General features: G+C 51.6%; 1 protein-coding gene across 3 annotated transcripts in view; it reads right to left on the bottom strand.

Moving 5' to 3' along the window:
- SLC41A1 (solute carrier family 41 member 1) overlaps positions 1-14,633 on the bottom strand; it is a 21,354-nt gene extending 6,721 nt beyond the window's left edge. Inside the window, exons 1-9 of one of the 3 annotated variants that reach the window (XM_009272772.2) lie at positions 13,348-14,633; positions 7,456-7,563; positions 3,236-3,307; positions 2,817-2,961; positions 2,574-2,720; positions 2,285-2,464; positions 1,837-1,984; positions 1,122-1,201; positions 160-294 (exon numbers count right to left, since the gene is read on the bottom strand). In XM_009272772.2, coding sequence (XP_009271047.1) covers positions 160-294; positions 1,122-1,201; positions 1,837-1,984; positions 2,285-2,464; positions 2,574-2,720; positions 2,817-2,961; positions 3,236-3,307; positions 7,456-7,563; positions 13,348-13,725 — 1,393 coding nt within the window. In that variant the 5' untranslated portion in view covers positions 13,726-14,633. The remainder of the gene's footprint in view (positions 1-159; positions 295-1,121; positions 1,202-1,836; positions 1,985-2,284; positions 2,465-2,573; positions 2,721-2,816; positions 2,962-3,235; positions 3,308-7,455; positions 7,564-13,347) is intronic. The other 2 variants (XM_009272773.2, XM_009272774.2) reach the window with 2 other exon arrangements.
- Positions 14,634-14,870: the final 237 nt, after the last annotated feature.

Here is a 14,870-nt window from a genome sequence, read left to right as displayed (position 1 = left end):
CCCCAGCCACATCCGTGAGCTGACAGCAGCCTCTGAGCCGACTTCAGTCACCATTTCCCGTGACAGCGCTCCAGCGACTGCCACAGACAAGTTTAGCCAGCCAACTGCAGCACCCGCTGCTGGCAGAAGTCAATATACTTCGACACCCGACTTGCATACCTGAGCTGAAGAAAGTGCTACAAGGGCTGGGGCACTTGCGAGGGGCTGTTTCGGAGCTCTCTCCAGGCATCCCACTCATGTGCAGGTAAGTGGAGATGCGACTAGCCTGCACTGCCACCAGGTTGCCACCCACACCTGCGGATAAGGAGAGAGCAGTAAGATGACGTCTCAAACACTTTAAAGAGAAAGAGCTATTTTCAACAGCCAGCAGATCTGGAATTGCCAGGTGCTGAAATAACGTAGGACAGTCTATTTTTGACCCGAATTCCATTTTTGCAGGATGTAAAGAGCTGAGACAAAGCACACTGTTCTACAGTTTCCCCTTAGGCCCCTTAGTAAAATAGATGCAATTCTATTGCTGCAGCTTTGATTGGAAGAGATACGTGAAACAAAAAAATGACAAGTCAGCCACCAAAACAGACACAGGAAGTTTAACACTATTAGTTTTTGCACGAGGCATAACGAAACTGTGGAACCCACTAGCACAAGATGCACTGGCTCAGAATTAACTCTGTTTATTGCAAAAAGTAATAAGAAAAAGGAGTTTCCCTGGTTCATTAGGCAGAACAGAGGTCAAAGCTTTACACCAGAAGCAATTAGATTTCCTGATTCCGAGTTGCAAATCCAAATCTTTATGTCACCAGGTGCCACAAGGCACGTATCTCGGAAGACGGGGGTCTGGTCCACCAGCCAGGAGGAATCAGGAAGTAAAGACAGCTTTTGTTGGGCCCCTGGAAAATGTGTCTTTTAGGCAACAGCCTCCCAGGCCAGTCACCCTCTGGTGAAAGGCTGGAACCAGAGTGAGCCACGCTGTTGTGAAGCTTGGGTCTAACCACCACGTCTCACTGGCAATCAAAAGGGAATTAGTCTCGTTAATCTGCCTGAAATAAGGCACACGGGACAATTCCACTGTCTGCCAGGAGTCTCCAAGAGCTGCAATACCAGAGTGGAAAGGAACTCACCATTAATAACCGGTGTGAAGACAGCCATCCCAGCAAAGTTTGGATCTGAGACCGTTCTGTCCAAAATTAAACCCCCAACACTGCAAAGGGAAGATTGAAGAGGTCAGTGCTGAAAGCTCATTAGGAAATACTCACACAAAGCACTGAAGGGTCTCTCTGTTGCAGTGTGTGCACCCAAGGGTGATGTATACACCTATTAACATGCACCTATGGTTGCGGTTGTTGCACGTGATTTTAAGCCTCAATATTTGATAACAGAAGGCAGTTTTAGCAGGATCTTTTCTCATTGCTGCCAAAAACCATCAAGGACCAAATCCCCTAATGTACAGTTTACTGCAACACAATAATCAAAAGCAATCCTGCCCTTCAGAGGGCAGAGAGGGCTCTTGTGCAGAAGACTGCTAAATGGGATGTGTGTTTACTCCATGGCCATGCCAGAGTCTCCTGTGCAGCAGCTGGGACATCGCTAAGGCCCTGGATTCCAGCAGTCAGGTCCTTAATCACTCCTGTGCCTCGGGACCAAGAACCCCCTGTCTTTGTCTAGAAAACACAAAATAACTTCCCGTTTCCTGGCAGTCCGGACCGTGGAAGCAGAAGAGGTTTGGTTCCCTCTTGTTCCAGAACCCACCAAGGGCTAAGAGGTTGAAAGGGCCGGGGGAAAGGATGTGTCGTCCGTCTGTGTTTGGTGGAGAGGAACTCCTCCACGCCTTCCTACCTGCTAATAGCCATTGCGATAATGACTGGCTCCCAGCCAGAGTACAGCACCTCCCGAGTTGCTGCATTCTTCTTGGCAATGATGATCCAGATGGGCAGCAGAGCTATGAAGAAGGCGCATACCAAAGGATTCACGTAGGCTTTGCTCTCTGAGGGGGAAATAAGCAGAGGCAACAGATCAAGGACACATCCCGCTGCAATGAGGTGGGGTGCTGCCTCAGCTGAGCTCATCAAGCCTGCCTACAGACTGCTGTCACCCCTGGAGTCAGAAACTCCAGTAAGGGCAGGCAAACTAGACCAGACCAGCCTCAGCTCTGCAGGACATGGCATTTCCTTCTCCTGGTGTACTCACAGGGGCTTTATCAACAGATCCGAGTGAGATCTCTTCAATTTCTAACTGCTCATTCCCACTTCCCACTCCTGGGCAAGACCTCCCAGTGTTGCTTCACCTTTGGCTGAACCTGGCTGAGTCACATCCCTTGCATCCCAGCCGCCAGGGAAGGAAGGTGGAGGGGAGGGAGGAGGAAGTCTAGCATCTACAGCTGCAGCTTTGCACTGAGGATCCCCAGCTGGTGCTGACAGTACAAAAGATGAAATCCAAAACTGAGGTAGCTTCCAGGCCAGCCATCCTATATACCCCGAGAACAGGAAGGGCAAAGGAAGAGGGTGAATTGCGAGGGAGATGCAACAGCACGTGGAAGGACCAGGGAGAGACAAAGGCCTTTTGTTGCTCCTCACCCAGCTCTTTGTACAAGCCCCAGCTGATTCCTGAAAGCAGAGCCAGGGTGATGAGATCCCCCAGGCTGGCAGCAATTGGTGTGGCGACATTATCAGGATTGATCCCCATCTTCCTGGATCCAATGATGACCCCAATCATAATCATGCCTACAGCCAAAAAGAGGAAGAAAACAGGATGAGGCCAAGGACAGCCCATCATTTTAGGAAGAGGTGCATGGAGGGTGTGCAGGGTCTGTCTCTCACCCAGAACAAGGGAAGCAATGAAAGCAGTAGCCACACTGCTGGCACAAAGCAGGACAGCATGGTCAATGCTGAAGTGCCCATCTGGGATCCATCCGAATATCACTGCTGCGATTGAGGCCAGGAAGCCAACCACAGTAGCCTGAACCTGAAAATAAAAACTAGACAGTCACCAAGAGAGCAAAACAGTCCCGGGGTGAGGAAAGAGGGAAACACCACCCAGGGTACCACCATTCCAGGTGGATTAGCATCTAGCAGGGAAACACCAAGTCTCACCTATAGAGCAAACCGTTACGGTAAGATGACTGTGGGACCAGAAGCTGACAATACCAAAAAGCAGGCACTTAAACCTGACACTTGTCACAGTTGGCTTACACCAACTACCAATACTCCCACTTTCTTCTCCTTTCACATTTCCTTACCTGTATCAGAGCCATGTTCCCTGTTATCATCCTCCAGAGCTCTTTGGGTGTATCCATTTGGCCAATATTAGCCTGCAAGAAGACATCACAACATCATTAAAGACTGACAGCATTTTGCGTTTGCTACCAGTCAAATTCCTGCCTTCCAGCTACGCAAGTTTGTGCCAGGAACAGGAGTAACGACCTCAAATCCTCAGCTCTTACGGGAGAGCAATTCAGTGGAAAACGTGCGCCTGTCCACGTATGTGTGTACAGCTGGGGCATAGCTCTGCAGTAACACCCCAGTATGTGAACGTCACTTGGGCTATCCACCCTGGGTAACTACAGTGCCTCTTCCAACAGTTAAGTCTGGTTTTGTACGCCAGAGCACCAAAGCTGTTCCCAGTTTCAGCTTCGGCACCTTCTCCTTCCCAGCTGCAGGAACGGGCCGACACTCTCCAACGCGGCAGGAATGGAGCCAGACCCACTACAGAGGGGGTTTTGAAGGGAGCGTAAAGGGGAATCGACGTCAATAGTACATCTGATGAAAATCTTGCAAAAGCAACAAGATATACTTTGTCCCCATGCAGAGTCACGCACTGCTGCTTATTTACTCATTGAATTCACTCCACTGGTGATCAAGCCAAGCCTGGCTCAGGCCCAGTTGGGTCATGCTGCACCTCAGGTCAGCCAGCCAGGAGGGAAATAGGGGTGCACAGACTCCCAGGTCAGCTATCTGTGTGCCCCAGCTCCCATACGGACCAAGGCCAGAGTAGCATCATGTGGGCAGAGGAAGCTGGCAGAAAGAACTACTGTTTCAGTTAAAAGCTGAGTAAACAAGGCTAATGCCACGTGGAGACCTACTGAGTAGCGGGAAGCAGCCATGGCACACGGGTGGGTCATCTGGCACCGCTACAACTGCGGGAGATGCTAATCAGACTAACCAGAACAGATGGGAAGTTGCTTTAATTCCTTGGCATACGATCCAAAATAACCCAGCAGAATCACTGCAGGTTGCTGGTTATTGCAGAGCAGAAGGGTTCTGCTCTTCCCTAGCACCGTCTAGGTCATGGAAAGAATGGATAGGCAGAGGGTATAAGCTTATATCCAATCTTGTATTATCAGAAGCTGATGAACATGAAGAGGAAACAAGTTTGTCACTGTGAAATCCTAAGGGAGAGGCTCAAGCAATCTGCAGTGGTAAATGCATGTTGGAGTTACTAGCTGACAGCGTCAAACTGAAACTTCTGCTCAACAATACAGCAGCAATTTCTGCCTCTCAGGTTTCCTTGCTGTCCTCTGCAAAAAACAAGAAGTCAGCGATCAACCAATTCTTCTGCTCTCCTTACTGCATGCGCTTGAGAGAACTGCCAGCTCATTTCAATCAGCATTGAGACGCGTCCATCTCTGGAGTGAATTTATTCTGGTCAGTTTAGCGGAGGAAAGAATGGGGAAAAAACAACAAAAAGTTGACTGGAGTAGCACTGAGCACATCCAGCATGGGAATTTGAGCTCCATATGAAGCCTGACCTTAAAATTCCAGCCACATGGCAATTAGGTTGGGATTAACATAACCTAGCTGTAGTCACTGGCAACAGGATTTTAATCCTTTAATTAATGGGAGAGTTTTGCTTCTTAATTGTGAAAGGAATTTCTGAGGTGCCTTAATGCAGCACTAATTAGAACCCCCCAGTCTGAGAAACCACTCCAGGCTGATTTCCTGCGGAGAGAGCACGAGACCCACACCGTGAAGCCCTAGTCAGAGGGGAGCTCCCTCCGCACGCCTGCACGTGCGTCCCCCATGCTGAGGGAAGAACAGGGCAAGGAAAGAAAAGGAAAGCCCAAGAGATCATCCTATCCCACCACACGCAGATACAAGGAGGTAGAGTGCAAGGCTAGGGGATTCATGTAGAGGCAGCACAGCCTTCCTTCCTGCCAGGGCAAAGGAAAACAGAGGACAAAGCCTGGGTCTCGGCCCACGAGGCTAATGCCACCCCACAGCCGTCAGCTCAGGGGCAGTAGGAGGCACCAGGAGACCAAGCCGGCGCAAGGGCAGCAGCCGCCCAGCACAGACGGGCAGGCAAGCCAGACGAGTGCTCTCTGTGCCAGTTTCCTCATGACCCTGCTGCAGCCACCGGAGCAGATAGGGGAAAGTTTTGCATTCCTGTGACTTTCTGCACAGTCTCGTTTCTCTGCCAAGCCTGCCCCAATGTTGCTCCGTGCCAGCCCCATAAGGGAAGAGGATGGAGAAAACGGAGGCCGCAGAAGTACTGCCTTTGTCCCAGGAGAGCCAAGCACTCACCCCAATAAGCCCATGCTCAGAAAGTGCAAGCTGGCCAATGCCGAGGGAGAACGGCCTGTGTCTGGGACAGCAAGGATCCTGACATGATCCGAACAATAGACAGCGAATAAAACAAAGGGATTTGTTTCCCAGAATGAAGGGGCAAACAAAGCTCAGCCTGCCACACAAGCTGCAGTGCTCAGCCTCTGTCCCTGCAAGCCCTGGCACCGGAGCACAGCTGGGCCAGGGGCAGCACGAAGCCTCCCAGCAGCTTTGTCCTCCCCAGCAGTGCCTGGAGGGAGGAGACCAGCACCAAGGGGAAGCAGCCACAGCCCAGCTTTTGCCAGGTAATGCTGGCATGGCCATCCCCCAGGCAGCTCAGTGCCCTGCTCCTTCAGAGAACGAAGGGCAAGGGCTGAATCCATGAATGAGGTGGTCCCCACAGTCGGCAGGAATCGGCAGGCAGGGGCTGGGGTGCAGAGGCCAAGCCAAGGGCTAGCCCAGGGAAATGCTGCTTGCCTTCCTGCTCTCCAGGGACTGCAGGGACCACCCCAGACTATTCAGAATATGATGCCCATGTGCCACCGGTTCAGCGGATGAGAGCAGCATCCCTTAGGGTGCATACAGGGAGCTACCGCATGAGGGACAAGAGGGGCTGCAGGTGACAAAGGCTGGATGAGCAGCTCAAACTGTTGGCTCTGCTGCCTTCCAGGAACGCACCAGAAACCTTGGGCTTCAGAGGCCAACAAGAAGCTACTGAGGAGCAGAGTCACAGCTGGCATCACCTCATTGCTCAGGATAGAAGAACGAGAGAGGACCCAGGAGAGCAGATATACAGAGACCTCTTCAACACTCTCCTGTGCTTTCTCCTGCAGCAACCAGTAAGGGGAAGGCTGAGGGGAAGGGAGCATGCTGAGAAGCAGCTCACTGCTAGCTATGCTTGCTGCTACCACCCAGGCAGACAGTTCTCCATCCCTACATCTCAGTGAGCAGTTCCTGAGCAGCTCTCTCGGGCCAACGCGCGTCTGCTCCTCTGCACTGTCAAGGCCAAGACTAGGCTGCTTGCTGCAAGGGCGCTCTCTTCCAGCAATTCACAGCACAGAGGCAGTGGAGTTAAAAGCTTGGCAGCAGGCAGCTAACACCTTGCAGATGGAAGATTCAAAGCTATACATACTCCCATCATGGGAAACACAGGAAGATCAGGCAGTCACTTGCTGACATGCTCAAACAGAAGATACTTTGCAGAAGGAAGGAGTATTATTGTCCCCATTAGGAGAGGATGTCAGTCTCTCTCCAGCGCCGCTCAGCTACAGACTGCTGTGTTATAGAAACATTTAAACACAAAGCAATTCATTTACAGCTGGACTAACACAGTATTTGAGGAGCTAACAGAGCCTGCCCCCGTCTCTCACAGGGAGCTCACTGTTTCACAGGAATCAGACTGAATTCTAGCAAGAGAAATGCCCAGCCATGCCTCTCCATCAACTTCAAGAGGCTGTCAATCCACCTGCTAGCTCTCACTGCAACGTCCCCTCTGTTTTAGCCTTCGCCGTACAATTCTCTCCAGGCTCTCTCATCTCCTAGCCCTCCTGAACCTGGCTTGTTTTATCCTGCGTTGATGACATGCCTGCACCCAGCTGCCTCATGAAGAAAACCGGATCCAAGCACTCCAGACATTAAACTGCCAAAGCCAGCTCACGCACCGTGCCTCCAGGCCCACGAGCAGCCGTGACAAGGAAGTGAACTGTCAGCAAAGCTTAAGGACTATTAAGCCTTCAAATCTGATCGGTCCAGCGGGATGAAGACACCTTCCCAGCATGCTAAACTCCAGGCTCTGGTTTCAGTGGTCGCTGACCTCACAGGCCCGTGCACAGAGAGATTTTTGTCTGCCCAGCCACCACACGCGCATATGCCTTCCCTCCCCTTCCCCAACCAGGTATCCTGCTCCCTCAATACTCACAGCTGTCGACAGGCGAGACGCCAGAGTCATCTCTAGGTTCCCCTTCAGTCCCAGTAATGCAGGTACTAAGATAAATACCTCAGTCACGTATTTGAAGACGTCCCAGTGCTGCAAGATTAAAACAAAAAAAGATAATCATGGCTGTTAGAAACCTTTGCTTTGGACTGAGTGTCACTTACTCATCCGCCTTTGCAACCTGGCACTGCCTGCATGTGGCCCTGAGCAGACAACCCAGTTCCCCTTCTGGTGCCACAGTTTGAATTTTGCAGCAATTTTACTGTTTTTGACATTTGTGTAGTAGTGACCACATGTTCCTGCTGAGCTTAAAAACTGGATCTCAGCCTGAAACTTTCAGTTAAAAATCCCCCAAAGATCAACCACTGACAAAATGTTTATGCATACAGAGGCCAAAATAGGGAAAGATGAAGAGACTTTGCCCAATACTTGCAGTTTTTGGCAGAATCGAGTACTGAAGTTCGGTCAGTCTCAGCTGAGAACCATTCCCTACATGTATGTCTTACAAATACATTTTGGAGCAAGGCATTGCTGCTCCCTGATCCTGCCAGCTCCAAAAAGCAGCCCACCGTGGTCTCCGTTCCCCCCTACCTCTCCGAGGAGATGCGTGCCCTCACCTGGCACCTACATTACTCAGGTATTTAATAACTACTCTGGCTCTACGGTCAAGTCAGCTCCCCTGGGCACGAGGCAGAATAGGCAGCCATGGTTATTTAGGAAAAAACGAAGAGTAATTGCAGGGTAAGCAGTCTTAAAGGAGAGCAGCTGGCTTCCATGAAAACACAAAACCACCCCCAAAAAACCTCACAACTGCATTTAAAAAAACCCCTGCAAGCTACACAAACCTCATTGCCCGATTCTTTATTTTCATGAATGTTTTGCAAGAAGGCCCTGTGTCCAAAATAACTCCCGCTTCCCACATTGCCTGACTGCCATATTCCTTAAAGGACACTGAGCACGGCTGGAATCGCACTCTCAACAGCTGGCTGCTGCGCTGAACACGTTAAGTCACAGCTCTCGCAGCTTTCTTCCTGCAATGGGCTTCATCTCTCGCAGCGCTCTCCTTGACAGTGTCCGACCACCAGGCTAACTAGCCAACAGGACACGTATTTCCTTCTAGGACAAGGAACACTATCGGCCAACACCTTACAGCAAATACAAGTCACTCTACCTGCATGACTAATAACTCCCTGTGGGGAAGGACTTCAGTTATTTTTGTTTATTTTTCCATCCTTTGTGCTGCTTGCCTTCACTACTGAGCCAACAAATTCCAGTTTCTCGCCAGGTCCTTTGCAATACCATGTTCAACCTGCACTCCCTTGAAAAACCATTTGAGAGAAAACTGTGATCACAGGAGGCAGGTAAGTGCTTGAGATGGATGAACTGGGACCGTTTTTCCTCAAAGGGGAAAAAAACTGTTTTCCAGTCAATAAAAATCCCCTTAACGTTTCTGACAGCTTGGTAAGACAAGCTAGCCATGTTCTCCAGCTCCCAGGTGCACAGATGAAAGCTGCTCAGTTATTTCAGGCACAGCCACAACCCTCTCTCTGCTCGAGGACAAGGCTCCTGAGGATACCCGGTTTCCAGACTCTCCTCGTGCAATGAACAGTCCTTTCCCAGGCGCTGTGATGGGCAGCACCTAAGGAAACCACCATGGTCGCTGCAGCCCCTGCTCCAACCACCCTGCGCCCAGCTAACCTGAGCTCCTGACTTGGGAGACCTTTCCACCGCAGCCAGAGGCACTCTGAAAGGGTACGGCTCTGCACGACTCCCCGAGCAGGGGGACATTTGAGTTCAGTGCTCACTGCTGAGCAGTGAGGGAGAATCAGTCTGAAATACTTCATGCGACACAGCAGCACATCAGGCTGTGCTTCCTTTAAGGTCACATCTAGGAACAGGCGAGCACGGCTCTCCTCAGTCTATTTTTAGGCAGGCATTATGATTATTTTGCTGCTTGTTGTACCAGTGAATCCTTTGCTACGACTTCCCTTAGCAGTATCTAGAATTCAATCAGCAAGCAACACGCTCCCACTTCCCAGCAGGACGAGCTGGGTGTCACCAGAATCACTTAATGAAAGGAACATCGTCATTAGTCAGACCGCAGGCTGGAAGTGCTGTGCAAAAGTTTCCTGGCTCTTTCTGCCTCCAGAGATCATAGAGGCGGGATCAGGCAATAGCTAGCACGAGTTCGCAGCCCTCCCTCACCTTGTCCCAACCCTGGCTTTGTAAATTCACCTTTTGTCGTGGTTTAACCCGGCAGGCAGCTAAACGCCACACAGCCGCTCGCTCACTCCCCCCGGCTCAGTGGGATGGGGGAGAGAATCGGGAAGAAAATCTATCCCAGCCGAAACCAGGACACCTTTAAAGGAGGCTGCACTGCAAGCTGGTGCCAGAAGCCGCTGTAACTGGAGCCTGCTAAAGCAGCTCCCTGAGCAAGACAGGGGTGTTCCTGGAGAAAGGAATAAAAGCCATCTTCAGGGAAGGAAAACAAGAAGATTTCTGCAGACATCAGCAGCTTGCTCACTGCAAAGAGCAGGACCCATGGGCTCCTGCCAACTTTCTTAATATAAGATGTTATACAACACTGGTCTACGGGCACTTAGTACATCTCAAAGGCCTCCCTGGCTCCTGCAGAGAAGAAAGCTCCCTGCAGCAATGTGTGCCCACGACGTGGCTCCAAGGGGAGAACCAGAGCCAGACTGTTTGGGGAAGACAAAAGAGGGAGAGAGAGGAGGAAATATGAATTTAAGTTCAGGACATCGAGCCGGTAAAAATCCCTTTCCCGCCTGTAACAGCCCCTCCAAGAAGCACAGAAATAAGGTGTTTTCAGGGGCAAGGAGGGAGGCTAACACAGCACACAAGATCCTCCAAGACTGTCCAGTCTGCTCCATGCAAAGGCGAACACACTGCACTGGGGAGCAAGGGGGCTCCCGGCTGGCTTTCAGCAGAGCTGTGTAAGAGAATTACAGGGAGAGGCACTTCACCTCCAGCGCCTCCTCCCTGCCCTCTGGGGAGGGGGAGCATAGAGACTGTAAACAATCTAGGTTTAACTTATTTCAGCTTCATTTTCTACTAAGCCTGTGGTCCCTTCCTACACAAATCTACCCAGATACTAGAGCCACCAGACCTCGGTCTCTCCCGTGCAGCACTGGAGGGGCAAGATCGGACCCCGGCCTGCCAGAGGTTCTGGAAGAAACATCAAACCCCAGGTGGCATTTTGCAGTTTCCTGCAGGCTCGCTGCCTTTCAGAAGCTTTGCACCTGCAGACAGCAGATATTTCCAGGGTAACAGCTGCTTCTCAGCCTCTGTCATTCTTAGTCGCCACATGCAAAGTTAAGGTTTACAAGAGTCATGAGTAACAGCGTGGTTTCGCTCAGATTATACCGGGATGGTGATTCATGACAGCTCAGAGGGGAGGGATGTGCTGCAGGTTGGAGCTATGACTGCCTTGGTGCGGCTGCTTCACATAGCACGCTTCTCCCAGCGCTCTCCCTCCAAAATATCAAGGAACAAGCGGCCTTAACAGGAGAGCTACAGCTCCGGGGCTGGCACTCCCCGCTGGCCCCGGCTAAGACCCACCCCAGAAGGATGCTAACACCAGAGGTGGTCAAGCAGTGGAAATGAGCAGACTCCCTCCTCCGTATGAAATACTGTCTATCCCATCCAAAGAATCTCCAGGGAGCAGACAAGTCTGGAAAGCAACAATCGGGGCTCTGCTGGGAGAGGGGACTGCACCGATAGTCCTCTACTGTACACAAAAAAGCAGTTGGTATGCTCACATGTCACCTGGCCCAAAGGTCTCTCCAATCCCAAAGGGAGCAGAGGCAAATTCTCCTCCTGAGAGGCAAATTCACAGGGACACATTAATGGGACAGCACAGCCAAAGGCCAGGGCTGCTTGTTTTCACAGTGGGGAGACCAATTACAGCTGGCTGATTAGTCCATTTATCCAAAACAGAGGAAATTGAGTGTATGGAGCCCTCCATCCATCACAGACCACGGCTGCATCCAAAGCAATGGGGCTCCAGTCCGCTCCAGTGCACCAGCTACCCACTCCACATGCTTCCCCTCCTTTCATCCAAGGGTTTGAGTCTCTAGGAAGCCAGCTATCAAGATCAGCTCCCCAGACTCTGCAGGCAAGCAAGCTGAGACCACACGCTTCCCACCTCCCTTTTCCACCCTATGGCATTCAGATGCCTCATTTAATCCCAAGGCTAAAGGGAGCTAGAGGAGTTGGCAGGACAAGCTGCATAGCCACATGCTGAGCTGCTGTGGGACAGAGGAATTACAAAGCTTTATTTCTAATGGCCATAAAAAAAAAGGCAGGAGAACACAGCAGTATGCCGCAGTATCCCACCCCTGCCCTGCTCCTGCCTGGCCAGAAGGGCTGTTCCTTCTCCAGGAAAGGCTTTAGGCTGGGTTCAAATCACTGGCTCTGGGAAATTGCCAGAAGAGCCACGCATGAGTTTACAGGGACCTTGCAAAAGGAAACATACTTGAAATGTCTTTCTTTTTAAGAAAATTATTCTGATAAATCTCTCCTGATTAATTTAGCACAGCCAGCCTTTCCTGTTTTGAGTCACTTCACATCTCTCTCAACAGGTTGTATCAAGAGAAACCGTAAGGATGACCAGCGTGCAAAGGCTTGCAGGGAAATACCCATTAGGAGCAAGAAAGCAAGAGAAGTGTCTGCTTGACCACCCACAAATACAAAAAAAGCCTGACTTACCTTACTGGCACACAGCTCGGGTGGAGATGATCGCAGCTGCCAGCAATACAGACAAGTGACTGACATTCAAGTCTTTCTATGCCAACACTGCAAGGGCTTGTTTACCCCACTTAAACAAACAGAGGGGCTTCAAGCAGAGCATTTTTGGTTGACCACAGTTCCAAAATGGCTGCCTCCTCCATCCAAATAGTTTCATAAACCTACACTGCACGGATGATTGAGTTTTGTGCCTTACTCACAAAGTTTGGGCTGGGCATCAAGACAACTCTGCACAGCCTGTCTTTCAGAGCAAAGGAGAAGAGATCAAGCAGCTGATCGGCTGCCAGAGATACACGCTTGGAAAACTTGTGCTAGAGAGACCGCTGCAGGAGCCACGGTCCGTGAAGTCACATTTGCCACATAAAACCTAAGCAAGCTGTGCAACTGTCGGGTTCCCACAGTGTCACCTGTCACGAGAGACCTAACGAGAGATCACGTCTGGTAACACATCAGTTTTCATCCGGAGGTAACAGCCAGCTCTCTGGCTGGCCTCTCCTAAGCATCACCTCCACACACCTCTCAGGAGGCGTCAGCCCAGCTGACCCTGGCCGCTTCAAGAGCATAGAAGGCAACATAAGGGCCACTCAGCCAGCCTTCGACCTGCGGAGCGAGCCAGCACGCAAGTGTCCCGCACACACTACGACAGGCGAATCATTAACCTGGCTGGCACAAGCCTGGCATGCTGGAACAGCGCAGCAAACATTGAAGATGGAAAAGGGACACAGGACCTGTGGAACTAGCGACTGGAGTTGGGGTGTTTACAGCCACCATCAGGAAAGCGCTTTATTTCAAGCCGTAATGCACAGAGTGGTCTCAGTTCCCAGGCAGGTGCTTTGGCTGCACATGTGCCAGCTGCAACCTCCTCCTCTGAGCCAGAGCAGGGCAGCTGCAGTGCAGGGGTGCCTGCAGCCTCTCCTCCCCTCGCTCCAGACATCACCGAGGTCTCCCCCTACTCCAACCAGCCTGCGAGGTAACAGGTCTCCTCCCCTCACAGTTGCTATCTGCTGAACGAGCCTTGGCATTCAAGTCCCTCCCGGCTTGGGATCAAGCCACGGTCTACAAAGACAGGATTCAGAGCCCAGTGCCATGCCAGGGAAGTATCAGTCCTACCTGCACAATGTCCAGCACCATTCCAGCAGCAACTGTCCCAAAGCCTGCCAGGAGGAACGGAAAGAGGACTTGCAGCCCGATGGAAAAGGAGGTCTCCTTGAGGGGCGAGGCTGGCTCAGGACCTCGGTCTGTGCTGGTGTCATCACTTTCATTGCTCTGGCTGCCATTTTCCAGCAGGGCGTCTTCTTCTCGCACCCCTTTAGCATTGGCACGGGACTCCAACACCACCACTTCTAGCCCGTCACCATCGGATCCCAGGAAATCTGAGGGCTCCACCAGCTGCCCCCGGTCTGGACTGGTGAGACAGTCCATGGGCACAATGGGCAGCACAGCCCCATTGGCCTGCTGGGTCTCCTTCTGCTCTGGCTTGGAAGACATGCTTGCAGAGAGGCTATCCTGACCTTCGGCTTAGCAGGCCTACAGCCAGCAGCTGTTCCAGAAGAGGTCTTCTGCCAGGAGCTTATACAAATGGCCTTTCTGGCATCTAGAGGCGACCTCTCCTATCCCTGCTCGCCTGCCTTTGAGTGCAGAGACTGCTCCTGCAGCAGAGATCCCCATCAAGCAAAGTCCAGGAATGGAGGACACCAACCACCGAGCCAGCAGGGAACACTGCAGGAACCGGGAACAGCAGCAAATTCACTCTAGTTCTCCTCCTCTCCAGCACTGTGCGGTACAGCAGCCACCGAGACAGGATCCAAGCTTTTCTTCTTTGATGTATGACACTTTAGTGCATCCTTCTCCAGGTCTTCTTCCAGCAGCACGACTGCTGTGATGGGGCACACAAGGCAGAGAGAAAAACAGATGAAGTAAAGACCACTGAATAACACAGAAGCTTAAAGGGATGAGGAAGCGGAAAGTAGATACGAGAGGGACTGGCTTTTAGAGATGACACAATTCAGAAAAGCTCTTCTTACTGCCAGGGCTTTGTCACTTTCTCCAGTGGGACTGTCCCTCGGCAGAATTTGAGTCTGAAGGCTCCTGTGGGCTTTTGCTCTGTTTCAGCCTGTTTTGTGCTCCCTGCCAAAACGGCCAGCAATACCAGCAAGCTCCAAGCGTCACTGTCGTCCTCCTCTTCCAGAAGAGTTTCTCACCTTACAGCACAAGGCAACGAGAGTTCTTATTTAAGGTAACAGCAAGTCCCCAGTTAAGGTTACTTACTGAGCTGAGCAGGCTGTAGGGTGGGAGCTGGCATTTGGACAGCCTTAGATTTAACGTCACTCTCCAAGAACTTGTCTTTCACCTGAAATACACGGGAGGAAAACAGACGTTCTGTTGGGTCTCGCGGCAGTCAGCATAACGGCTCGTTCACCCAACAACGTTCTCCTCCAACGTACGTCGAAGGCTGCGCTACCCCCCTGACCCTTTAAGCCTTCTTTTGCAACCCTTCGCACGCTTCAGGGGGGCTGTGTCAGGGGACCTGGCGGGAAGAGCAGCTCTCTGCTCCCCGTGCCCCAGAAGCGAGCACCCAGGAGGGACCCCCAAGCCGCAGGACGGGGACACCCCGCCCGGAGCCACCGGGCACA

Source organism: Aptenodytes forsteri, unplaced genomic scaffold (assembly GCF_000699145.1).
Source record: "Aptenodytes forsteri isolate BGI_AS27 unplaced genomic scaffold, ASM69914v1 Scaffold142, whole genome shotgun sequence".
In the NCBI taxonomy this organism is placed as follows: Eukaryota; Metazoa; Chordata; class Aves; order Sphenisciformes; family Spheniscidae; genus Aptenodytes; species Aptenodytes forsteri.
This window is presented reverse-complemented; position numbering and strand designations above follow the sequence as displayed.